This window comes from Gorilla gorilla, chromosome 23 (genome assembly GCF_029281585.2).
Source record: "Gorilla gorilla gorilla isolate KB3781 chromosome 23, NHGRI_mGorGor1-v2.1_pri, whole genome shotgun sequence".
In the NCBI taxonomy this organism is placed as follows: domain Eukaryota; kingdom Metazoa; phylum Chordata; class Mammalia; order Primates; family Hominidae; genus Gorilla; species Gorilla gorilla.
In genome coordinates, this window is record NC_086018.1 from 37666815 (window position 1) to 37692624 (window position 25810).

The window sequence follows — 25810 nt, forward strand, 5'->3', positions numbered from 1 at the left end:
TGGGCCCTCACTCCACCCTCCCCACCCGCCCACTCGGTCCTCCAATAGTGAGTGCCAAACACCCTGAGCTGTTCCCCGGGGGAGGGGTCTGCAGACCCTGGGGGTGGGGTATGCTGGAAGAGCAGGGCTGAAGCTGGACCCCAGTATTGCTGCCCACTCTGCGTGTCCCTGAGTGGCTCGTTGCCATCTCTGGGCATCAGTCCCTAGACCAGGGTGTGGTGTGGACCCCGAGGAGCTGGGCACAGTGAGGGGTGAGGGCAGGTACCCTGCTGCTGCTGTAGATCTGAGGCCTGGGTGCAGCTTGCCTCCTGCTCTGCCCGTGTCTGGGTTGCCTGGCCACTTTCTCTGCATTCCTGGCGACTGTCCTCATGCCCCAGGGTGTTCAGCCCTGGTGAGCCCTGGGGACTCATGCCCTGGGATACTCAGCCCTGGTGACTCTGGGCTGAGTAGGGGCTGCCTCCTGGCCTGGCCAAGGGATTATGTGTGCCTGGCCTCTCCCTGCCCTCAGTGTCATCAGCCGGGCGCCGGGCCTGAAGCTGGTGGTGGAGACACTCATCTCCTCCCTCAAGCCCATCGGCAACATCGTGCTCATCTGCTGTGCCTTCTTCATCATCTTTGGCATCCTGGGAGTGCAGGTGAGGGGTGCCCAGTCTGGGTAGGGACTGGGCTCTGTGACTGGGGAAAAGGAAGTCTCAGACAGCCAGGGGAGAGACTCCACATTCCGACCTCATGCGCCTTGCCAGCTGTGGGCTCCTCCTCCAGGGAGGGAGACAGACATGGGCCCAGATGACTGAGCACAAGACAGTCTGAGTAAACGCGATCGAGAGGCGAGTTCCTCTCTGACTTGCAACCCTCACCTGTGACAGCACCAACCTCACCCCCTTTCCCCAGCTCTTCAAGGGCAAGTTCTACCACTGTCTGGGCGTGGACACCCGCAACATCACCAACCGCTCGGACTGCATGGCCGCCAACTACCGCTGGGTCCATCACAAATACAACTTCGACAACCTGGGCCAGGTGAGCACCACCGTCCTAGCCCTGATCAGACCCTCCCCTCTCTTGGATGCCAGTGGCTCTGGGAATCACAGACCTGGCTTGTCTTGCACTGCCAGGACTGACACTGACTTCTCCTCTCCAAGCCTCAGTTTCCTCTTCTGCAAAATCCCACCTCTCAGGTGGGATGAGGCTTAGAGAGTCTGTGGGCAGAGTGCCCAGCAAATGCCGGCACTTAGTAGGTGCTTTGTGAACATTGGTTCTTGGCTCCCACCCCCGACCCAGGGACCCCTGACAGGAGTTTTAGAATCAAGCAGTCCTGGAGGTGAATCCAGCTCTGCCACTTTCTGTAGGTGTGGCCTCCCTGAGCCTCAGTTTCCTCATCTATGAAATGGGAATGTTATAGCCTGCCAGGCAGGCTGCGGTCGAGATGAAAGGATATCAAGCCCTTGGCCCGGGGTGGTACTCTCTCCCCTCACCCACCGCTGCTCTCTGCTCTGTCGGCAGGCAGACCCCTGCCTGGTGTCTGCTTTTCCCTTGGTCTCCTCTCCTGAGGGCCTGCCAGGTGTGACCCATCTGGGCAGTGCCCCAGGTGAGGGCCCTTGGCTGGCTGCCTCCCCTTCCCTGCTCTCATTTCTTGAGGGCCTGCCCAGGAGGCCAGGTATGTCCAGACGTAGGTGTGCCTTGCCCCAGGGCACACAGGGAGGAGCAGGCTCCAGGCCCTCGTCCCCCACTGGCTGATGGGCAGCCTCCAGCTAGATCCCACTGGAGGGCTTGCCCCACAATGGCACCTGGGAGGGGAGCCACAGGGCCTTGGAGGGGTAGTGAGTGCCCAGGGAAAGGGTGTCAGGAACCAGGACAGTCACTACCCCTGCCCTCCTGGGGAAAAGATGTCTTAGGAAGTTGAGGGGGAACCAGCCAGGGGCCTTTTGTGCCCATGCTCCTGACCCCCTTCACCTATGGGCCCTGCCCCAGTGCCAGCTCCGCCCCTTTGGAGCATTTCTGGGTCTACCTGGCTCTCCTGGAACCCTGCGTGGGGTGTTCTCTGTACTCGGAGCCACCTGGAGGGTTCCAGCCTGGCCTGCAGCCTCTGACTCCTCAGTGGCCCTTACCAGCTGTGTGCCCTCAGACAAGTGCCAGACCCTCTGTTCCAGTGTCCTCATTTGTCAACAGGGACAGTGATGGCAGGTCCTTGGAATGTAGGAGCCTCCTGTGCCCTTGGCAGGGGGTCTTCCTCTGCCTTCCCTGCTCCTGGGTCTGAACACTTTCTGGATACCTTTGGCACCATTCCCACCTGGGAAGGGAAGAGGAAGGGGTCTGTGCTCTGGATGGTGGGAAGGAGGGGCCAGTGCAGGGCCAGAGACTCATTCCAGAACCCCATGCCCTGGCCCACAGTGGCAGGAGCGCAGAGGGGGGTGTGACCACCTCTGCCCTGGGGAGAGGGCTTCCTGAGTAGGACATATAACCTCCGGGCAGTTTCAGATGAAATGGGACCCTTTGTGAACCTACTAACTACTGGTGCAAAGATGGCACAGGAGGCTGTGCTCAAGTTCAGTTCAGAAAACCTTTACTGAGCACCTGCTGTGTGCAAGGTTCTGTGCTGGGTGCTGCAGAACCAGATGTGAACTCACTTAAGGGACATGAGGATGCTGATCTGCCATCTCTGTGGGAGCCTTGGGTGGCTGTGTTCTGGGAACCACCTCCTTTTCAAAACCAGGGAGAGGAATTATTACCATTTTACAGATGAGGAAATGGGCCCATAGACATCAAGGAACTTGCCCCAAATCACATAGCCAGTGAGTGGCACAGCCTGGGCTCTGACCCAGGGCTCCTGACTCCTCTCACGAGCTCCTGTTTTCAGATGCTGGGGCAAGCGTGTCTTACCCACTGGAGTAAGGATGGCAGGGACTGTCTGGTTGAGCCTCAGCTGGCCCTCCCAGCACACCTGCCAGAAAGGTATTTGTTAGCTCCATTCTGTGGGTGAGGGGACAGGAGTTCATGAATTTTTTTTTTGCCCAAGATCACACAGCTGGATAATTTCAGAGCTGAGACCAAAACCCAGGACCGTGGGTCCAGCACTTTTTCTTCTATAACAGTAACTACAAGAGTATGTGGCAGGCACATAGTAGGTCCTTAGGAAAGTTTGTTGGACGAGGGCACAGCTCTGCCACACAGAGAAGACCTCTTTGTCCCTCTGCCTCCCAGGGGCAGAAGAATAGAGAGCTGAGGAGGGGTGGCTACAGCTGGAGTCACTCAGTCCTCACCCCTGCATTCCCCCTCCCCATGTCTCCCAGGCTCTGATGTCCCTCTTTGTCCTGGCATCCAAGGATGGTTGGGTGAACATCATGTACAATGGACTGGATGCTGTTGCTGTGGACCAGCAGGTGGGTGTAACTGGGACCAGGCCAAGCCTTGATGCAGGGAGGAACATGGTGTCCTTGGGGCCCAGTGGTTTGAATTTGAAACTGGTGCCAATGAGATCCACAGCCCCAGTGTCTCCCCACTGTCAGCACAGCCCACTCCTCACATCCTGGCCTGAATCTTCACCATTACAGCCCCTCCTTGGGTAGCGTAAATCATCGTTCCATTTGCTTTGGCAAATCCCCCCACTCTGTGTGAAGAGGCATCTGAGCTGCTCCTGCCTGGAGGGGTGCAGAGCCTGGTGGATAGAGAACCAAGTGCAGGCAGAGAAGAGGGGCTGAGCCAGCTGGTAGAGGAACAGAGTGTGAGAGAGTGATGTGTTTAGGGAATTGGGAGTTGGGAGCCAGGAGTAGAAAGTGAGAGAGGCATGAGGTGGGAGAGGAGGCAGGTAGTGTTAGGTGGTCTACAAGCCCCCGGGCGTGCCATGACAAGGGGCAAAAGTTTATTCTGAGGGCAGAGAGAGCCAGTGAGGGACTTACAGCAAGAGTGGTGTCCCTGCTTGTCAGGTCTGCTTGTCAGTGCAGCTTCCTGAGGGCTGCTGGGTGAAGATGGATTTGGGGAGGGGGATTGGGTGGAGGAGGTCAGGGAAGAGACTCAGCCTTGGCTTCTGAGACCCCTGAGTAGCAGGGGTCCCTCTGGGGCTAGGTGGGGACTTTAGGCAAGACGTGTGGCTGACCAAGGTTGGCTGTGTCCAGACTGAAGGGGTCACTGGGAGAAGAAACAGAAAGATTCTCTAGCTCAAGACAGGGCCCACTCAGCGGTGGAAGCAGGGCTGTGTGCAACTCCCAGGCCGGTAATGGACCTCTGGCTCTTGGCTTCATGGGTCCCACCCAGTAAGGCTCTGGAGCTGGATGTGGGGGTGGCAGTATTGTGTGGGAGGAATGAGAACACTTGGATGCATCTTTCTCTATTTCCTTGTCTGCTCTGTCTCCTCACCCCCACCAGTGCACGCATGCACATGCATACATGGATTCCACCAAGGAATCTGTGCATCCAAGTTCTCCCCTCTGCTGGCCGCCTGGTTTTCTGCCTTATTTCTGGATGGGCGAATAAGTGACTGGTGGGTGGATGGATGGGTGGATGCATGGATGGGTGAATGGATGGATGGGTGGATGGATGAATGGATGGGTGGGTGGATGGATGGGTGGGTGGATGGGTGGGTGGATGGATGGATGGGTAGATAAATGAATGGGTGGCTGGCTGGCTGGCTGGTGGGTAGATGGATGGGTGGATGCATAGATGGGTGAATGGATGGATGGGTGGATGAGTGGATGGATGGGTGGGTGGATGGATGGGTGGGTGAGTGGGAGGATAGGTGGATGGATGGATGGATGCATGCATAGGTGAATGAATGGATAGGTTAATGAGAGGAAGAAGACAGATGTTTCCAGGAGGCAGCCACTGAGCAGGGAAGGAGAGGTGGCTTTCTTGGCTGAGGACGATATTGTGCCATGCCCAGGGTATTTACTTCTTACCTGCTGCCTCATTTAGACCTCACAGCCACCTTCCTGGAGGCAGGCTCAACACATGCCCACTCCATGGAGGCTCAGCCAGGATGGGCACCTCCCCATGGCCCTGTAGGGCCCAATCAGCCTCCTCAGCCCTTTCTGACTCCCCTGCAGCCTGTGACCAACCACAATCCCTGGATGCTGCTGTACTTCATCTCCTTCCTGCTCATCGTCAGCTTCTTTGTGCTCAACATGTTTGTGGGTGTCGTGGTGGAGAACTTCCACAAGTGCCGGCAGCACCAGGAGGCTGAAGAGGCGCGGCGGCGTGAGGAGAAGCGGCTGCGGCGCCTGGAGAAGAAGCGCCGGAGTGAGTGGGTGCCTGTGGAGGGCGTGGCCACCCAGCTCTAAGCCCTTCTGCCTGGGCCTGACCCCAGCCTCCTGAGCCTTTGGAGCTGGAAGGGAACAAAAGATACAGCCCCTGTGCCCAGGGCTCAGCCACTTCTCCCAGCATCTTCCTGTCCAGGGGATCTGAGCCCCATCAGTGTCCACCCAGAGTCCAATGGCTGACACCACTGCCAACCTGAGTGAGGCTGTTGGGGGTTCAGCCCAGGCATAGGGCAAAGGCAGACCCTGGGTGCCCTGGGCCATGGGAAACGTGCCCTCCCAGCAGGCAGGCCCAGAGCTCCTGCCACAAGCTCATTTGGGGTAGATGGAGAGAATGAATGTCCTGCCTTCTTTGTCACCCTTCCCCACAGTTTCTCTCATGGTGCTTTGGCTGGGTGGAGGAGATCTAACACTGATCCCAGGGCCTGGGGTGGATCAACATCTTCCTCTTTGCCCCCTCCCTTTCCTCCACCTTTCTGTCCTTTGTGCTCTGTGCCCTTTCCCTTGACCCCAACCCTCTGTGGTCTTTGCCACTCCCCCTGCACCACCTGCAGAGGCCCAGCGGCTGCCCTACTATGCCACCTATTGTCACACCCGGCTGCTCATCCACTCCATGTGCACCAGCCACTACCTGGACATCTTCATCACCTTCATCATCTGCCTCAACGTGGTCACCATGTCCCTGGAGCACTACAATCAGCCCACGGTGAGCCCTGGTCTGCCTCCCAGCCCAAGGTTACAAGGTGAGGGTGGGGTCTCAGCAGGACCCCACCCCAGGGATAGGGTGGGGAAGGGGTTAGCTGATAGCAGGATGTGAGCAGCCCCTCCATGCTGGGCTCTATGCTGGGCACTGCAGTGGGAGGAGGTGCCGGACAAGCTTGCCCTCAGGAAGCTCAGAGTCTGGAAGGGAACGGTCAGAGGGAAGGTGGGTCAGGGAGGCAGGATTTGGACCGTGGCTTGCACATGGGTGGCAATGACTGTGATGTGTTAAATATTGACTCTTTGCAAGGCACGCTACATATATGAACTCTTTAATCCTTGCAGCAATCCTAAGGCTGGCAGGGGGAATCCTTTGTCTCGATTTTATAGGTGAAGAGCCTGAGGCTTAGAGAGGTTAAATATGCTGCCCAAATTACTCAGCCATAGGTAGTGGAACCAGGTCTGGAACTTAGATTTGCATTCAAAGCCTACCATGTAGCCTCCTTTACTACCTGGGTATATGGAGACTAGGCAAAAGGGTGGAAGGACCATTTCAGGCAAACACTGGGGGTGGGTGAGGATGACCGTTTCCCAGCTTGTTGCAGACCAGGTATGTGAGGGGCATGTGAGGAGCAAGTGCATTCTAAAAACTGTGATGGAGTTGGAGGGGAAGAAGAGGGAAGCAGAGCCGCCAGGTGTGAAATTAATACCTTATTTCAAATGATGGGAGAGGAATATTATGAATGCAGAAAAAAGAAAGATAACCATTGGCAGAATGAAACAATAATTATAGAACTTCCAAATTAACAGGAAAAATGGAATATTAATAGCTTACATTTACCAAGTATTGTTCTGTTTCCAGCACTGAACTATCAGCTCATTTAATTTGCATACCAGCTTTCTAAGATGAAATGACTTACTCAAGATCATAAGGTGAATATGGAGTGAGCACTAAGCCAGGATTCAAATGTAGGCAGTCTGGCTCAGTAGCTCTTCATTAATACCCTATATTGCCTCCAAAGGTACCAACTCGACCAGATACACATAAATAAGAAAAAGGGAACAGAAGGAATAGCAGCATAAAATAAATAGTACACATTAAGATGGAAAGAATAAAAGCAGCATATAAATAATTACACTAAAAGTAAATGGACTAAATTCTCTCCTTAAAAGGCAGAGACTTTCTGAGTGGAGGAAGGTTGTGGAGCAGGTCATGTGCCCTGGATCATGCTTCTCTTTGTTCCTCCATAGTCCCTGGAGACAGCCCTCAAGTACTGCAACTATATGTTCACCACTGTCTTTGTGCTGGAGGCTGTGCTGAAGCTGGTGGCATTTGGTCTGAGGCGCTTCTTCAAGGACCGGTGAGTGGCCAGGCTGGATTAGGGCAGTAATAGGGTAGACTGCAGGATGAAGAAGCAGTCCTGACCTTAGGGAAGTCTGGAGCAGCCTGAAGAGGGGAACCAGTAAGCATCTAGGCACTGATGGACAGGCGCCCCAGCTGCTGCTTATAGCTCTGAACAGGAAATAATTATGGTATCATCTGATGGGCGTAGGGCATTCTACCTGGCCCTTCTTGGCTCATCTTTGGTACATTATCTCTACCCTATGGGAAGAGCAGGGTCTGCCTCATGCTAATACTTTTTGAAGGGAATAGTGAGGCTCAAAGAAGTTGATGGACTAGCCTAAGGCCAGACAGAGAGAGCAGCCAGCTCAAGATTAGACTTGGAAGTCACAGTCCATGCCTCCTCTCCTGCAGGAGGCCAGAGATATTTATTTAGCCTGATCAGCCCCTTGCTTGAGGGAGTGATGGCTATGGGGAGCAGAGAGGGGCCTGGACCCAGTGGCATTAGGAAGGGCTAGTAAGGGAGGGCAGCCACACAGCCTAATGGGCCACAATAGAAGGGTGAGGACCTGGGAGGCTCCCCCCACTAAGGTGTGTCTGAACCAGAGGGATCCTCCTCATGCCCACTCCTGCCCTCCCATGCACGGCTGAGCAGATGGAACCAGCTGGACCTGGCCATTGTGCTACTGTCAGTCATGGGCATCACCCTGGAGGAGATCGAGATCAATGCGGCCCTGCCCATCAATCCCACCATCATCCGCATCATGAGGGTTCTGCGCATTGCCCGAGGTGAGGGGCAAGGGGTGGGACAGGGAACGGGGACAAGCAGGGGCGGGATGAGACTCCTCATTGCCTGATGAGAACACACAGGAGTGGGGTGGGGAGGGGTGGGGGCAGGAGTTTGCAGGCATGGTGGGCTCCTTGCTGAGCAGGGGTGAGAAGGAGCCGGGAGGCACACAGCCAACACACACGCATGCACCCTCTGTATGCACACACCTCCCCCAACACACAGGCAACTTTGCATAGCACACATGGACACACACTCCCACTTCCTTATAACGCCATGACCCATGGGGTCCAGTCTCGGGAAGGAACCCAGTCCAACTGGGAAGATGTAAAACACCTCCAGTTCCTCACTGGCATTTCTCAAACACAGTGACTGGGACGCACGGTCTTCAGAGACCCTTCTCCCTCCCCTCAAGGTAGTTCGTACACTTCTTTTAAAAGCCTCCTGCCTCAGGGCGAGCCCAGGTGCCTCTTGCTCTTCTGCCTGCCAGAAACTCAGCGAGTGATGCCAGAGTCCTCTTTATCGAAAGGGGAAGAGAAGAGATGTGGCCACTCACGCTGGTCCTTTGTGCCCGTGACAGTTCATGGCCCACCCATTCACACACTTCATAGACCTCAGTTTCCATGAGTATGCCCCGTCCTCGGGGGCTTTTCTACAGTGACACCCACGCCTTGTGTCCACATGTTTTTGTGCATGCCCCACTCACCCTGTGGCTGCACCCACATTCTTGTAATGTGGTATCTGAGAGCCAGACTCTGCTTGCACGTGCCTTCATGTTCTCTTCTCCCAAGTTTACACACGTGCACACATGCATGCACACACACGTCCCCACCGGCCTGGGTCTGAGTGGGCAGGGCTGGGTCTCGCCCGCAGTGCTGAAGCTGTTGAAGATGGCCACAGGAATGCGGGCCCTGCTGGACACGGTGGTGCAAGCTTTGCCCCAGGTAAGAGCCACTCTTTCTGGCAGCCCTCCTAGGGGTCATCAGTGTCAGGCTGGGCCCTGGGGCATGAAGGCCCTGATTTCCCTTCTCCTCACATCTGCCAGAGCCAGGGCAGATGCTGTCTCTGGGGATGCATTTTGAGCCAGGGGCTGAGAGGCAGGAAGGGTCCCTTTATGCCTCTTTCTTCCGGTTTCACCACGTGGTTGCCAGTGCCACTCTGTGTCCAGCCCTGTGCATGCACTGAGGGTCCACATTGTGCCCTTGGTTGCCCCCAGGCTGGTGGAGGGAGATGGATACTTCAGGGAGATGTGGGGAGGGACCTCCAGCATGCTCCAGAGAGAGAGAAGAGTGCCAGACACTCCCTGGGGAGATCAGGGAAGGCAGCCTAGGAAAGGGGACTTTGAGCTTGACTTCCAAGGGTGGCTTGGCAGAAGGAGGTGGCAGTGTGGATGGAGAAGTTCCGAGATGGCATTCCAGGAGGGGCAGCATGAGACCCTGACCCAGGTGGGGATATGAGAAGTTAGGGAAGTTGCTCTACCCGCACCCTGCGGTTAGTGAAAGGGGAGATGTGATCAGGGCCACAGAGGGCATCTTTTTCATCCTCCCGGGAATTCTGCAATCCCAGTCCTTCCCTCCCCTGCTGTCTTGACTGCTTGAGGCTCCCCTTCCCCCTCCCCTCAGGGTGGCCTCTGCTCTCAGCTGAGCCTCAGGCACATTTATTTATTCATTATGACTCATCGAGTCATCAGGAACTTTAGGTGCCTTAAAATACAAGGCACAGATACTGCACATTAAAAATGAGGATACAAGATTAATGGCCCAGGGAAGGTGGAAGCAGAGCTAATTCTTTTGGGGACCGGGGCTAAGGACACGGGTGAGTTCTGTTCCTGAATTTGGTGTGAGCTTCCCAGCAGCCTTGGTATAAAGGGAAAGTGGCATGGTCTGGATGGAAAGCAAGGGCATTCATTCAGAGACGTGGTTTTTCCTAACACTAAATCCCTTCAGGGGACTTTGTCCCATGGGAGATGGGGGTGATGCTGGGCTGCAGGCTGTGCCGACAGGAAGTAGATTGGAGCCCCGGCTTGGGCCATAATGCTTGAGAGCAAAGCCTGGTCCCTGGGCATGCGACTTAGCTTTTTGTGCCTCAGTTTCCTTGCCTGTGAAATTAGGATGATGGTGAAGCATCGCTCCCTCAAGCGCTTATTTCAAAGGGCGGTGGTGAGGTGTCAGATGGTTAAAGCTTATGAAGCACTTAAGAGGCCTGCTTCATGAGAAGTGCCATTTAAGAGGCTGCTAGGGATGGGGATGGTGAGTGTGTGGCTCGGCCTCCCTGGCCTCCTTGCTCCTACTCCCCTTCCCCATGCTCTGACCCCTGGGTGGTCAGAGCACCACCCAAACTCCCAAATCCAGTGCAGAGCTGGCATGGGGCACGGCACATGGAGATGTTCAGGACATCCCAGCCTCCAGCAGGAGACCCAAGGTAGTCATTACAAGTGCATTAGCACTTGAGAAGAAGCACGTGCCAAGTGCCACTGGCCGTGAAATGGTGCTTACCCCTCAAAATCCATTTGCTGTTGCTCATGTTGTTGTATGGACATTGGCCATTTCCTCGATTCTATGTAAAGTGCTAGGAAAATGAAACTTCAGCCTCTTCCCACCAGTCACTGCCCCAAGAAGAGGGAGGAGGCATCAGAGAAGGCTTCTCAGGGGAGGTGACCTATGGACTGGGCTTTGAGGGGTGGGGAGGAGGCATTTTACAGGCAAAGATAGAGGGTCCTCCCTGCGGAGGGAAAATAATATGCCAAGGCACTGTGGGGCTGTTTTCTGTGTGGCTGGAGTGTGTGGGGTTGGAAGATCAGGCTGGGAGGGGGGTCCCTGGGGGCCAGGTCACAGCACACCTTCAGTGCTAGGGCAGCAGAATTGGGCTTTATCTTGCAGGCAGCAGGTGCCACAGGAGGGTTCTAGACAAGGAAGGCTGCAGCCGAGCTGCCTTTGAGAAGGTGGCTCTGCCGGCTGGGAGGAGAATGGATTGGAGGGAGAGGCTGGAGGCAGGGAAGCTGGTGAGGAGGCTGCTGCAACCCTGCCGGCTCTGAGATGCTGACAGCAGGGAGGGGACAGATAGAAAAGCTGACGGCAATCCTGGTTAAGAGATGCTGCCCCCGCCGGCCTGTGCAGGGCACAAAGCTGAATTCCTAGAGCCGCGACCACGCCAGATCCTTCTCAGCGGTCAGGGCCTTACAGTTGGCCTCACGGGTGCTCAGTAAGTGCTTGTTTTATTAATGAAGGGAACATCATTTAATTAGTCAGACACTAGCAGTGTAGAACAGCTGGCCAGGAAACCCTGCTCTGGAGTGGAGCGGAGAAACTCGAGGAGTGGTGATTAACGGGGTTTACTTTTCAGCAGTTAACGTGAACATCTTCTGAGGGTTCTAAGGCCTTCTGAGGGTTCTAAGAGATATTTCATTTCTAGGGCAAGCATGTGTTTTAGCCTTATCTTATCCATAGCATGAGTTAAAGGTGGTCTCCAATGCATGGATAGACTTGAACTAGGTTTGGAATCTGGGACGCTTTCTCCCATAGGAGCTGTGGGACGGGGGTGGCTGGGTTTGCAGAGGCTTCTGGGGCCCACGGGCCTGCGTGATTCCTGCCTTCCCTCCTCTCTATGGCCAGGCCTCATGCTGGCCCAAGGAGGCAAATCTGACCTCATGCAGCTGTGTTCTTGCTCTTGAAGATTTCCCAGACCAGCAGATGACAGTGACAGGGATAAGTGCATTTCGGTGGTTTCGTAGAGGGGCTAGTGTTAGAGCTGAGACCTCCTGCCTTCTCCCTTCCCTTCGTTCATCCATCCATTCAACCTTGGTAGCCACTCAAGGTGTGTAGCATAGATTGTGTGCATGGACCCTGGGGCCAGCCTGCTGGGTTTGGACCCCTGTCCTACCAGTTACTAGCTGTGCGACTCTGGACAAGTGATGTCACCTCTCAGTCTGTCTCCTTCTTCTTCTGAAGAATGGGGATAAAAGATAGTTCGTGGATTATTGTGAGGAGGAAGTGAGCTCATGAACCTTAAGTGCTGGAAACGGGGCAGCTTGTGGTAAAGGTGGCACAAGTGTTTTCTTGTTATTCTGAGCCCTGTGCTGGACCCAGCCTGCCCTCCAGGTCCTGTAGGGGTGGCAGACGTGGACACATAGCCTGGGGGAATGTTACAGCTGCTCTGACCCACAGGCTGCCCAACCCCACTGCCCCAGCCTCCACCCTTCCCAGGCCTGGTGCGCCCCCACCCGCTCCCCAGCCCCACCCGGCCTCACCTGTCCTCCCGCAGGTGGGCAACCTGGGCCTCCTCTTCATGCTGCTCTTCTTCATCTATGCTGCTCTTGGGGTGGAGCTCTTTGGGAAGCTGGGTGAGTGACTCCCAGAGCAGGCCCGTGGTGGGGGTGCAGCAGGGCTGCAGGATGAACTGGGGGGGCGGGGGAGGCCTGAGACCCCTGAGCCCGTCACATCAGGGTCTTTGTATTGGGGAGATGCCTACAGCAGGGCCCTCAGCTGTCTGGTCTCCTAGGAAAACTGCCCTCCCTACCCCGGTGTTGGTGCCTGTCCTGAGCCAGCGCCACCCCAGCAAGTGGAGAGGCCAGGGCAGGGGAAAGAGCAACAGAGTGCTCGCTGAGCTCCACCCTGCACCGGGATGGCTCCGGAAAGCAGGGTTCCCCGAGGGGCTGGCCCTCACCCCATTTCACCCTCTTTCTCAGAAACCCATTCTTCGGCGGGGAGCAGAGCCAGACTCACCCAAACCTGAGCCCCAGCTCATGTGCCATCTCCCCGAGCCTCAGTTTATCTGTGGGCTGGGCACAGTCTGCAGGCCCCTCCTAGGGTGTGATGAGGGTTCTGAGGCGAGGCGGGAGGCACCAGGTCAGGGTGAGCCCCGCAGGCACTCCGCCATCGGGCAGGGCTGACCTCCTCCCCGCTTCCAGTCTGCAACGACGAGAACCCGTGCGAGGGCATGAGCCGGCATGCCACCTTCGAGAACTTCGGCATGGCCTTCCTCACACTCTTCCAGGTCTCCACGGGTGACAACTGGAACGGGATCATGAAGGTACTCCTGGGCGGGCTGGGGTGGAGAAATCAGCCAGGTGCTGGGACAGTGAGGATGCTGGTCCTGCTGCTCAGGGCTCTGCCCACCCAGGGACCCACCACACATGGGAGGGGCATGCAGGGCACGGAGGAGTGGAGGGGCCTGCCCAGGACCAGCACAGTGGGGAGAGCTGAGCCAGAACAGGCCCCCTGTCTACACTGCCTCATCCCCCAGTGTTGCCTGGGATCAGGGCTCAGATTCTAGGGTAGACAACTCCACCCAGTTCCGGAGGGGACCTGGGGCCCAGGCAGGCCTGAAGGCCAGGGCCAGGCCCCCTAGTGATTGCCACACTGACCAGGTCACCCGGCAGAGGCTCCCTGGCCTGGGCTGCAACCCGGGCTGGGCTGGGAAGGGCAGGGAGGGGCTCCCAGAGGACAGGGGTAAGGCCTCAGTTCCGGGGCCCTAGGGTGGAGAGGGCAGAGGTAGGCCTGTTCTGCCTCCCACCCCCACCCTGCAGAGCCCCCAGTGCCCCCAGCAAGGGGGCAGGAAGCCAGGGTGCTGGGAGAGGCGGCCAATCTCCTCAGCCCAGGGTGGGAAGGTGATGGAGTCTTCTTGGGCTTTGTGGTTGGGGGTTGAGCTGAAAAACCAGAAAGGAAGGACAGGGAGGCCCTGGTCCCGAATGCACCCTACTCCCCAGGGGCCACTGAAGGAAGCCCCAGATGCCCCTTCTCAGGCCTGACTGTCCCGGGGAAGCAGGCCAGCTGTGGGGAGGGTGACATGGGCAGGAGCAAGAGAGCAGGAGAGGGCGCTGGGCCATCCGTCTGTCCATGCGGGGACTTAGCTGAAGCTGAGGCAGGCAGATGCTGCCACAAGGCAGAGTGGGGCAGGGCAGCCTGGGGCCATCTCGGGGGTTGAATCTCGGTCTTGCTGCCTCCGAGTGTGGCCCTGGGCTGGCCTCTGCCTCCAGCAGCCTCTGGGATGTCTTCATCCTCATCCTCACCGCCCTCCCCGCCACGCAGGACACGCTGCGGGACTGCACCCACGACGAGCGCAGCTGCCTGAGCAGCCTGCAGTTTGTGTCGCCGCTGTACTTCGTGAGCTTCGTGCTCACTGCGCAGTTTGTGCTCATCAACGTGGTGGTGGCTGTGCTCATGAAGCACCTGGACGACAGCAACAAGGAGGCGCAGGAGGATGCCGAGATGGATGCTGAGCTCGAGCTGGAGATGGCCCACGGCCTGGGCCCTGGCCCGAGGCTGCCTACCGGCTCCCCGGGCGCCCCTGGCCGAGGGCCGGGAGGGGCGGGCGGCGGGGGCGACACCGAAGGCGGCTTGTGCCGGCGCTGCTACTCGCCTGCCCAGGTGGGCAGGGGCTGGAGAGGTGCGAGGGTCGCCAGAGGGGGGGCACCGCAGGGCCAGATGGGCAGCAGGGCCAGGGAGGCCTTGCACAGAGACCTCTTTCTGGGCCCCACCCTGCTCAGCTCCATAGAAGGGGTGACCCTGTGATGAGGGGGTCGGTCCCAGGCCATGGGCGCAGAGAACCAACCGGGAGGGCAGCTGTGTCCTGCCCACCCCGCAGCCCCGGGACCCGGCTGATAATCCCGCCTGTCCCCACCCCGTCCCCGTCCGCCTAGGAGAACCTGTGGCTGGACAGCGTCTCTTTAATCATCAAGGACTCCTTGGAGGGGGAGCTGACCATCATCGACAACCTGTCGGGCTCCATCTTCCACCACTACTCCTCGCCCGCCGGCTGCAAGAAGTGTCACCATGACAAGCAAGAGGTAATGGCAGCCCGGGAGGCCTGGCCCCTTGTGGCAGGGGCAGCACAAAACCTGGTGGGGGGCCTGCCCGAGGGCAGAGCCTGGCTCTGGGCCGTAGAGACCAGGCTGGGTCAACGTGGGCACACGTAGCTTCCATGGCCGGGGCAGATTGGCTCCCTGAGCCAGAGCCAGGTGTGGGCCTGTGGTGTGGGCCTGTGGTGTGGGCCTGTGGCGTGGGCCTGTGGTGTGGGCCAGGTGTGGGCCTGTGGTGTGGGCCTGTGGCGTGGGCCTGTGGTGTGGGCCTGTGGCGTGGGCCTGTGGTGTGGGCCAGGTGTGGGCCTGTGGTGTGGGCCTGTGGCGAGGGCCTGTGGTGTGGGCCTGTGGCGTGGACCTGTGGTGTGGGCCAGGTGTGGGCCTGTGGCGTGGGCCTGTGGTGTGGGCCAGGTGTGGGCCTGTGGTGTGGGCCTGTGGCATGGGCCTGTGGTGTGGGCCAGGTGTGGGCCTGTGGCGTGGGCCTGTGGTGTGGGCCTGTGGTGTGGGCCTGTGGCGTGGGCCTGTGGTGTGGGCCAGGTGTGGGCCTGTGGCGTGGGCCTGTGGTGTGGGCCTGTGGTGTGGGCCTGTGGTGTGGTGGCCACAGCTGCCGACCCCAGCCCCGTGCCGCGCACAGTAGGTGCTTGGGTAGGGCAGCTGCCCCACCTTGTGTGCTGCAGGTGCCAGGCAGGGAGCCTGTGTGTCACTTGCAGGACAGCTTGCCCTTTCTGTGACTTGAGGGGTCATCTGCCCGCTCTTCCCCCAAGGCATCATCCTGGCACTCAACCTCCTCCAGGTGCCCTGTCCTGGCCTCCACCTCAGGGCTTAGGCCCACCCAGCTCAGGGGTTCCCATGGGCCTGCCTCCAGAGCAGGCGCAGTCAGCCCCCTCCCGTCTCCCCAGCAGTGTGGGCCCCTGAGCTCTCCCTGGGGTGTTCCAGCCCCCAGAGTGGCCCCAGCCTCAGGTGGCTGCAGGGCAGGTCCCCAGGAACCATCAGCAGGAGCTGGAGGTCTGGGCTGCCCCATATCCTTGCCCTGTGGTGGCTGCAGATTCTCCAGTGTCTCTGGGCCCCTCAGTGTCCCCTGCCTGTGACACGCTGTGCAGGTCATCCACATGGGGCCATAGATGAGTCAAGTCCAGCCCAGTCTTGACGGGCACTTGGTCTGGGGGCAAGCAGACAGCTGTGGAGTTCACAGCCCACGGCAACTCACCTGCCCTCAGGTCCAGGTAGCAAGATGGGCCACTCAGAGCTGGCTTCCACTGGAGGTGGCCACTGTGTCACCATCGCATGTCACCCAGGCTGGGCCCCTGCACAGGATGGACACATCATCCATGTCCAGCAGGTGTCTGGACCTTTCTGACCACTGCTCGGCCTCTCTTCAGAGCCTCAGGCCTGTGGCTGCACGCCCCAGGACCCAGGTCTGCCCATCCCAAACCTGGGTGACCCGAGGCCACCCCCTCTTCCTGCAGGTGCAGCTGGCTGAGACGGAGGCCTTCTCCCTGAACTCAGACAGGTCCTCGTCCATCCTGCTGGGTGACGACCTGAGTCTCGAGGACCCCACAGCCTGCCCACCTGGCCGCAAAGACAGCAAGGTCAGCTCTCCTGGGGACTCCTGAGCAGGCGGGTCTGTCCTTGAAACCTGGCCCCTGCCCACCCAGGCAGGACCCTCCTGTCTTTCCAGTCTACCATGTAAACGGCACCCACTGTGCTAGGCCTTCATCTCCTGTTGGACAGATGAGGGCAGTAGGGCTCAGAGAGGTGGAGTGATTTGCCTGAGGTCACACAGCCACAAGCCCAGCCAGCACTCCAACCTGGCACCCAGCAGTACTGGCTGCATCTTGTTGCTTTGAGTATTTTTTGGTCCATTCCACGGGGGTCATCCCTGGCCGGCGGGGCTGTGAGGCTGAAGCGAACGGGGGAGTCATGTCAGGCACAAGCACCTGCTATGTGCGGGGGGAGTCGCGTCAGGCACAAGCACCTACTATGTGCAGGCGCTCTGCCCATGCCAGCTGTTTGTCTGCCCCACGGCTCTGTGCAGCAGGGATGATTTGTCCCCACTTCACATGTGAGGAAATGGGGGTTCCAAGAAGTGGGGCGATGCTCACATCACACAGCCAGGAATGACAGAGCAGGAAGCCACCCCAGGGGGTCAGTCTGAGGAGGCCTGCAGGCCAGGAGGGGGCTCTTGCTGATCCTGCAGTCTTAGGGGGTGAGATCTCAAGACCTGGGCTCCTGATCTCAAGGTCAAGGTGGTCCTGCCCTGCTGGGGGTGGGGGGTGTAAGGGACAGCTGGGGGATACCCTGGGCTTGGTACCTCTGCCCCCTAGGCTGGCCCTCCATCAGCTCAGAGTAGGCTGTGGGGCCAGTTCTTCCTGTCCCTTCCATGTCATTTTGGTCCCCTCCCTGATTGGTAACAGTTGCTGCAGCTCCCCACACCCCTACACTGCTCTCCTACAAAGGATATCAGGATGCACAGTTTCTGGGACTCAGCTGGACTTGGGCAGGGTGCAGTCTTTTGTGCCAGACTCAGCAAGTCATCGGAGGTCGGGATGGCACGAGTTCATCTGCCTTGGAGGGGGCATTAAGGCGGCTCTTCTGGGAAGGGGTCACTCTGGGCTGCAGGGCTGAGGAATGTGGGGGCCAGGGAATGCCTAGGAAGGAAGGCGTTACTCTCCTTGGATGAAGAAACAGGCTCAGCAAAGGGAAGGGACCCACCCAAGGTCATGCTCATGGGACACTCGTGTGGCCACTCAGCCTGTCTTCTGATGCCTTCGCCAGCCTTGACCTGGCTTCTTCGCTGGGCCAGGGTCTGTACCAGGGGAAGTCATAACTGCCTGGGGCATCCAGTGGGCATTCGGAGGTGGATTCCTTTCACGGGATTTTGGAAGATGGTCAGGTAGAGGAGGTGAGAGGAAGGTCAGACTAGACATGAGGGTAGCCTAGTTAAGCAAGGGGCCGTGGAGCAGGTCATGAGGTACCCTTCATGAGCTGTCCCCCTTCCCAGTCCTGCCCCATCCTACCTCCCTTTCCTTGCAGGGTGAGCTGGACCCACCTGAGCCCATGCGTGTGGGAGACCTGGGCGAATGCTTCTTCCCCTTGTCCTCTACGGCCATCTCACCGGATCCAGAGAACTTCCTGTGTGAGATGGAGGAGATCCCATTCAACCCTGTCCGGTCCTGGCTGAAACATGACAGCAGTCAAGGTGAGGGGTGGGAGCCCTGCCAGCTCCCCACAGCCCTCATCTTGGGCATCTGCTTCAGAGGGAGATGGCTGAGTTTTTTCCTTAGTATTTTTACCCAGATTATTATATTTAGTCCAGAAAGAACCAGATGGATATCTGACAATGAGAGATAGACTCTCAGGCCTGATATAACAATGATAAAAGATCAAGAGCCAAATAGTACAAAAAGATGAGGTAATTATAACAAAAACCTAAGCATCTAAAGGAAGCTTCATGCTGAGCTTCCTAGGAGCCATGGTGAAAAGGGAAAGAGGTGGGTACACACGGCTCTCATCAAGCAGAAGGAAAGCTGCCAAATTATTGTGGTGTTTTTCTAGAGCTGAATTTGAGAGGTGTGTAGCCCACAGATCTTCATATACACGGGGATGTTAAATATAGGAAAGCCTGGTGTCTTCAATAGCCCTTTTGTGAATTCCTGATACTTATCCTTCAGCCCTACCTGCAGTGTTCTGTTTATGCTTTGGGCCCGTGGCTGGGCTCTGGGCACAGGGCCAGGGGACTAAGCTGGCCTGCCATCATGGGCTCATCTTTGTTGTGGTCCTCATGGAGGGTGGCAGGAACCTGGTTTCACATCACTGGCTGTGGAGGGAAGCAGAGAGATGAGGAGCCCAGCAGAAGAGGGATGCCCAAGACTCTGAGCCCACCCCAAGTACCCTTCAGGGACGCCTCCCAGGAGCCAGGGGTGGGGTGACTTTCCTGGGCACCCTCCTGAAAGCTGATGGGCTCTCAGCTGGCCAGGGTGGCTGAGGTGCCAAGATCCCAGACTTCCCAAACCAGAATTCAGGGCACAGGGCTGACCCGAGAGCCATTCTGGTGGAATGCAATCTCATTCCCTTTAGCCAACCATTTATTTACATTTTCCTTAAATGGTAAGATGGTATGGCATAGGAACCCCAGCCAGGACATTCAGACTGTCCAGCCGTCTTGGGTACATTTTTCCATTATCTCACCCTCAACATGCAAGGTGTGGAGGGGACTGTGGGCAGAGGCTGCTGCTACCCCCCACGCCCCCCACACCCAGACCTGCCCCAGCCTTCAGACCCCCCACCCCCATCCTTGCCCCTCACCATGTGCAGCCAACCAGGCCAGACTGACCTGCCATCCAGTGCAGCGCCTGACCCAGGGCTGGGACGCCCCAACCCACCTGCTGTCCCACAGTAGCCCCCAGGCCTGGCCAGGCCCCATGGTGGGGTCAGGACCTGGAGGTGACTGATCCTAGTGAGCACCTACTATGTACTTGGTACTGAGCTGGGAGCTTCCAGCTGTTTCTTCTTCTTATGCCCCTCAAGATGGCATCTTGTTCCCTTTTACAGAGGAAGAGAGCTAGGCTTGAGCCCGCGTCTGCTTGCCTCCAAAAGCTGTGTCTTTGCCCAGGGCCCCCGCCCCCTGGAATCAAAAGGGCTGGTTCAGGATTTCGCTCTTGCTCCCACAATGGGGAAACGAAGGCTTAGAGAGGGGGGACTTGTCCAGTCTCACAGTCAGTTTATTAGGTGGCCCCTCACTGCTGGCCCAGTGAGATTGGTGCTCAATGCCACCTTCCAGGGGCTGCCCCCTGGCCTGAGCATGCTCCCTCAGCTCTGTCTTCTCCTTTCCCAGCAGCACCCCCAAGTCCCTTCTCCCCGGACGCCTCCAGCCCTCTCCTGCCCATGCCAGCCGAGTTCTTCCACCCTGCAGTGTCTGCCAGCCAGAAAGGCCCAGAAAAGGGCACTGGCACTGGAACCCTCCCCAAGATTGCGCTGCAGGGCTCCTGGGCATCTCTGCGGTCACCAAGGGTCAACTGTACCCTCCTCCGGCAGGTACCGACACCTCTCAGGCCCCAGAGCACTGGTCTGTGGGCAAGGGGCAGGATCTAAGCCAGGCCTGGAAGTCCAAAGGACTGGGAGGGGAAGGACCCAACCAAAGGCCCAGGGCACCACCGTGCAAGGGGGTTTGGGAACGCTGGGGTGACGCTGAGACTGGAGGGGGAGGTGGCACTGGGGTGGATGGAGAGGGCGGGGCTGGGTCCTGGGGACAGCAGAGTGTGGGGAGGACCCCAAGGCGGGTCTGGAAGAGGCCTGTGATCCCTAGCTTGAGGGGAGGGGAGGAGGAGGAGTACTGGAGGTTTTGCAGGGTGGCGGGGTGCTGGCAGTGGGGAGGACACCCTGGGTGCTCTGGGTGGGTGTGAGTGGGGGCTTGATTACTAGGAATGGAGGTGGGAGGGCGGGTCTGGTGGATGAGAAGCCTCGGGCTGCAGGGTCCCCCGTACTGGATTGGCCAGGGCCACAGCCCTCCTACCCACGGGCACACAGAGGTCTGAAGCACTGAGGGCTCCGTTGTAGGAGTGGGGAAATGGGGCCGGGCCGGCTCCCACAGTGCAGTGAGTGCAGTTGATTCATTGGGTGACTGTCTGACCCGTCACACCAGGCTGTGTGCTCTGACAGGCAGGACACAAACTCCCTGCCTGCCGGGCTCACTGTTTAGTGCTGAGAGTGAGCTGCCTGGGTGCAGGAGGGATGATAACCAAAATAAATGTCTGCAGAGTAAAGTCTACTCCATGGTGGACAGGCAGGGAGAACAGCTCCTGGGGAGGGGCTGCGGGTGGGGGGCCCCGGGGTTGGGAGGTGGGGGCTGGGTGGCTGGGAGGTGGGGGGCTCTGGGGCCGGGAAGTGGGGGCCAGGGGCCGGAGCAAGTGGGAGGGACCGGAACCAGTGGGAGCAGCCAGGGCTGGGGCCGCGTCAGACCATGGGGGGTGCGGTGGGGGTGCCATGTGCCCTGGGGGAGGGCGGTGGGCCCAGGGCTTCCCCTTGGAGTGAGCCTGGAGCCTTCTGTGAAGGGCAGGGCCGGGTCTGACCTGGGTTTGAGGCGGATGCTAGCTCCTCTCGGGGGACCTCTCGGGGCAGGTGAAGGCCCTGCGGTGACTGCCGCCTAAGCTGGACGTGCGGAGGGGAGAAGCCCTGCTCCGAAGGGAGCTCCGTGGATGGGGGCTGCCTGCTGCCTGCTGTGCGGGGGAGGGGGGCGTCCAGGTTGCTGGGGTGGGGGCCGACACAGGCGGCCTCCACGGCTCCCACCTCCCCCCAGGCCACCGGGAGCGACACGTCGCTGGACGCCAGCCCCAGCAGCTCCGCGGGCAGCCTGCAGACCACGCTCGAGGACAGCCTGACCCTGAGCGACAGCCCCCGGCGCGCCCTGGGGCCGCCCGTGCCTGCTCCAGGACCCCGGGCCGGCCTGTCCCCCGCCGCTCGCCGCCGCCTGAGCCTGCGCGGCCGGGGCCTGTTCAGCCTGCGGGGGCTGCGGGCGCATCAGCGCAGCCACAGCAGCGGGGGCTCCACCAGCCCGGGCTGCACCCACCACGACTCCATGGACCCCTCGGACGAGGAGGGCCGCGGTGGCGCGGGCGGCGGGGGCGCGGGCAGCGAGCACTCGGAGACCCTCAGCAGCCTCTCGCTCACCTCCCTCTTCTGCCCGCCGCCCCCGCCGCCAGCCCCCGGCCTCACGCCCGCCAGGAAGTTCAGCAGCACCAGCAGCCTGGCCGCCCCCGGCCGCCCCCACGCCGCCGCCCTGGCCCACGGCCTGGCCCGGAGCCCCTCGTGGGCCGCGGACCGCAGCAAGGACCCCCCGGGCCGGGCACCGCTGCCCATGGGCCTGGGCCCCTTGGCGCCCCCGCCGCAACCGCTCCCCGGAGAGCTGGAGCCGGGAGACGCCGCCAGCAAGAGGAAGAGATGAGGGTCGCAGGGGCCCCCGGCCGCCCACCGCCCGCCCCGTCTCACCTTCTTTACCTCAGGAGCCAGGAGCAGACAGCAATACTTCGTCCACACCTGGGATCGCGCAGGGCCCGCAGGGCACAGGCGCCCGACAGCCGGGCTGAGCGGAGTCTGGGTTAGCCAGGCCTGCGTGGCCCATGGTGGCCCTTCCAGTGCATATACATATATATATATATATATATGCATATATATATATATGTGTGTATACACACACACACATAGACAGACATACATATATATATTTATTTTTTTTACTGAGAGCTTATGACTTCCAGAAAGTGCTAAAGGTGGGAGGTGGGCCAGGGCCTGGACGGGGCTTTTGTCTGATGCTCTGGGATTCTGGCCAGACCCACCCCAGGGCACATGTCCTGCGGGGGCAACCCAGCTGTGTTTTTTGATGTCTCCTCCCTGGTTAAGAGTAGCTTGGAGAGGACCCTCAGGCCTCTGAGGGCACCAGGCCCTGGAGAAGAGGTGCAATTCAGGGTGTGTGTGTGTGTTTTTTCCTTTAAAGAAGAAACGCTGCTAAGATCCCACGTGGCTCCCACGTGTCGGGGTGTCTGTCCTGTCATCCTGACTGTCTCGTTATTGTGAAGTCTTTCGTAGACACCCCAGAGCACACACATCCCCTTAGTCCACCGGTTAGATGTCTCTCTTTAGAAAAATCAGGGGTGAGTAGCTGTGTTTCCTTAGGACTGGGGTGGGGGATGGAGAGCAGCTCCAAGGCTGAGCTGGGGCTCTGGCCCCAGGGGAGGTCCCCAGCTCCTGAGCACTTCTGAGGGTGTGGGTTCCACCCCCAGGAGGGCGGGGGTGGGTGGGGCAGGAGTAGAGGCAGCCTGCAGAGGAAGGGTGCGGGAGACTGAGCCGGCCGTGGCTTGCTTGGAGGGGCTAGGGTACCCACCTGGTCTCGACTGGCTCCAGCTGCCCTGCAGGTGCCCTTGGGCTCAGGTAGTTAGTTGTTCAGCCACTAATGCCTTTTATCCCCGATATGGGCGCTGAGCTGTGGCTGTTCCTGGACACTGTGCTGTCCCCGTCCTGAGCAACTATGCCCCCGCCCCAGTAGGTTCAAGGCAAAGCAGCTCTGACCGAATTCTAGGCAGGGGTGGGGGCACCTGCCTGGGCCCTGGGTCCAGCCGCATCCCCACGCCCAGCCTTTCACGTCACCTGGAGGCCACATCTTCCCACCCCACCTGCCAGCCCCTGTCTCTCCTCCCCGCTGCCCCTAACTGCAGGTCAGCTTTCACTATAGCAGTGCTTCCCAAACGGGTTCTAGACTTGGGTGTTTGATTTGAAGAGTTACGCATTTGTTTCACTATTTATTGGGAAAAAAATGCATTGAACCCGTGATTTCACAGACATTTTGCTTAGGTCAAGGCTACTTTTTAAAAAGGGAGTGACTTTCATGAAGTCAGTTTGAAGAAGGAGGTTGGGAGCATGTTGGTGGCAGTGATCTGGAGAGGCTGCAGAGGCCACGAGTTTGGAGATGCTGTACTTCAGCAATAATCTTGCCTTTGCTAAGACCCCCCTTGCCTTTGCTAAGACCTCCTCCGAGGGCTTCAGGGGGGCCTGCTGAGAGGGGGCCTTTGTCCTTGTTCCCAAACTCTGACTTGGAAGAACTCAGCTTGTGGCCGGGCTGGTGAGGGTGTGGGGTGCACCCTTCCCTTTTGGGCTGAGGGAGAGGGGGCCGGGAGGGGTTGTCAAGCCCACCCGGGAAACTGAGCCCTGGAGAGGGGAAGCAGCCAGCCCAGAATCCTTCAGGGCCCTGGCAGCAAAGAAGCTGGGGTGGCGTGGAGGGCCCTACTCCACACCCTAGAGCTGTGATGCTGAGCAAGGTGCCTGTGGCGGGAGGAAGTGCCCGGTCCTCCCTGGGGGCAGGTAGACCTGTGGGGATGGCTCGGTCCAAGCCCAACGCTGCCCGCTCCAGAGAGCCTCAGCCCTGCCTCCCTTTCCACAGAGGTGGTTTTATGTGGAACGAGGTACCTTGTCTGGGGAAGAAGTGGGGCTGGGCAGGCTTGACTGCTCCTGGCTGACCCTGAGCACTCGCAGTTGGAGGGAAGCAGACAGACTTGACTTTTTGCAAGTCCGCGTGTTGCTGGAGGGACATGTGTATTGGAGCCCAGAAGAGGGGCTGTGTGGCCTGGGAATACCATGTGGAAGGTTGGGCTTCAAGTTAACGGGATCAGACACCAGTCAAGCAGCCTCAGGTCATCTTGTGACTCCACTGAGCAGCCTTTCCTGCTGTCACATGGGTTCAGAGCAGCTGAGCAGGGAACACATCCTAGGCAGGTCTGACGTGAAACCTCCCCTTACCCTGAACCGTATGACTCTGGAACAAGCAGACACCTCGAGGCAGGTGTTCTAGGCAAAGGGATGGGCATGAGCGAAGGCTCCAGGGCCCACAGAGCAGGGAGTGTGGAGAAGGTGGAAGAGCTGAGCTCAGAGGCAGAGAAGCTCCTAGCAGGGAGCACTGGGAGATGGCCTGGCCCGTCCCAGGCTCCTGGAGGCCCCACCTGCCGATCCCAGGCACTTGACCTTGTTCCTGTGGGTGACAGAGATGAGAACCAGGGAAGCTGTGATCCATTGGCCAGGACAAGTCAACATGGGTGAGGGTTGGGCAAAGGGCCCTTCCTTCCTCCCCAACCCTGTGGTCTGGGGCCATAGCCTCAGGCTTGTGTCTATCACAAAAGCACAAACTTGCCCTAACCCACATGGGCCTGGCTGTGGGGAAAGTGGGGACCCAGGTCCCTGAGCTGTCTCTGCTGGGCTCCGTAGAGTGGTGGTGGGCAGGCACCTTGGCATCTGTGCAGAGACAGCCCAGTCTGGCCAAATCCTCTTCCTCTCCCCTGCTCTACCTTCTCTGGCACCAGGCAGCCCCTTAAAGGAGGACAAAGTGTGTAAAGCCCGTCTGCTGTCTTCCCCCAAATCCTCAGCTCAGAGCCTTCCGCTTCCAGGGCCAACCCCAGCCCCGTTTGCTGCGTTGTGTAAGGGCTTGGGGTCTGAGAAGCTGCTCTTTAGCCCAGATACACATACTCTTTTTTGTCTTTGTGCAATAATCAGTGTTCCTGGCAGAGCCTGGGCCAAGCTGCAGCCTACTGAGGAGGCAGAGGCCACCTCCTCCAGAAAGCCCTCGGCCTGGGCCGCCGCCGTGACTCTAGCACTCTCAGTCGCTGTACAGTTTCTATGGTGTGAATGAACTTCCCTCCTAGTTGCTGATGGCGCTGGTACCTGGTGGCCCAGATGGCCCGGGTGTAGAGAAACCAAGCGGCAGCCACCACCAGTGTTGTTTTGAATAAAAGCCCAGAAGCCTATTTAAGAATTTCTCTGTGTGTCTCTGCTGTTCTTTCCCCAGTGGGGTGGGTGTCAAGCTGAAGCTTTTCTCAAGGGAGGGGTGGCAGTGTCTCCTCCCCCATTTTCAGGCGTGGGGCCTGGGGCGTCGGGGACCTAGAACAATGCTCATGGCAGGGTGCTCTCATGGCCGCTGGGTGGCTGGGGGCCTGCGGAGCTGGGGAGGAGGCAGGCCTGGTTCCCACGCTCTGCTACTATGGCTGAGTTGCTGGACCCGGGCGAGAGGGTCACGTGGGAAGAATAATCTATTCACCGTTTGGCACTGTCTATTTCTTTTTCTTTCTTTCTTTTTTTTTTTTTGAGACAGAGTCTTGCTCTGTTGCCCAGGCTTGAGTGCAGTGGCAAGATCTCAGCTCACTGCAAAGATCAAGCGATTCTCCCGCTTCAGCCTCCTGAGTAGCTGGGATTACAGGTGCCTGCTATCATGCCTGGCTAAGTTTTGTATTTTTAGTAGAGACAGGGTTTTGCCACATTGGCCAGGCTGGTCTCGAACTCTTGACCTCAGGTGACCCACCCGCCTCGGGTGCTGGGATTACAGGCATGAGCCACCACGCCCAGCCTGCACTGTCTGTTTCTTGAGTGAGTCCCCATCAGATTGCGCTGACCCAAGGACAGGGACT

At 58.7% G+C, this 25810-nt stretch overlaps 1 protein-coding gene across 3 annotated transcripts in view; it reads left to right on the forward strand.

Moving 5' to 3' along the window:
- The window catches only part of CACNA1I (calcium voltage-gated channel subunit alpha1 I), a 133564-nt gene extending 108399 nt beyond the window's left edge, over positions 1-25165 (forward strand). The window contains exons 22-37 of one of the 3 annotated variants that reach the window (XM_055374686.2): positions 509-635; positions 892-1017; positions 3288-3377; positions 5037-5229; positions 5801-5952; positions 7197-7306; positions 7943-8076; positions 8948-9018; positions 12335-12413; positions 12981-13102; positions 14101-14439; positions 14712-14858; positions 16337-16459; positions 17904-18069; positions 19708-19904; positions 21166-25165. In XM_055374686.2, coding sequence (XP_055230661.1) covers positions 509-635; positions 892-1017; positions 3288-3377; positions 5037-5229; positions 5801-5952; positions 7197-7306; positions 7943-8076; positions 8948-9018; positions 12335-12413; positions 12981-13102; positions 14101-14439; positions 14712-14858; positions 16337-16459; positions 17904-18069; positions 19708-19904; positions 21166-21810 — 2821 coding nt within the window. In that variant the 3' untranslated portion in view covers positions 21811-25165. Of the gene's footprint in view, positions 1-508; positions 636-891; positions 1018-3287; positions 3378-5036; positions 5230-5800; positions 5953-7196; positions 7307-7942; positions 8077-8947; positions 9019-12334; positions 12414-12980; positions 13103-14100; positions 14440-14711; positions 14859-16336; positions 16460-17903; positions 18070-19704; positions 19905-21165 lie in introns of all 3 variants that reach the window. The other 2 variants (XM_055374684.2, XM_055374685.2) reach the window with 2 other exon arrangements.
- Positions 25166-25810: the final 645 nt, after the last annotated feature.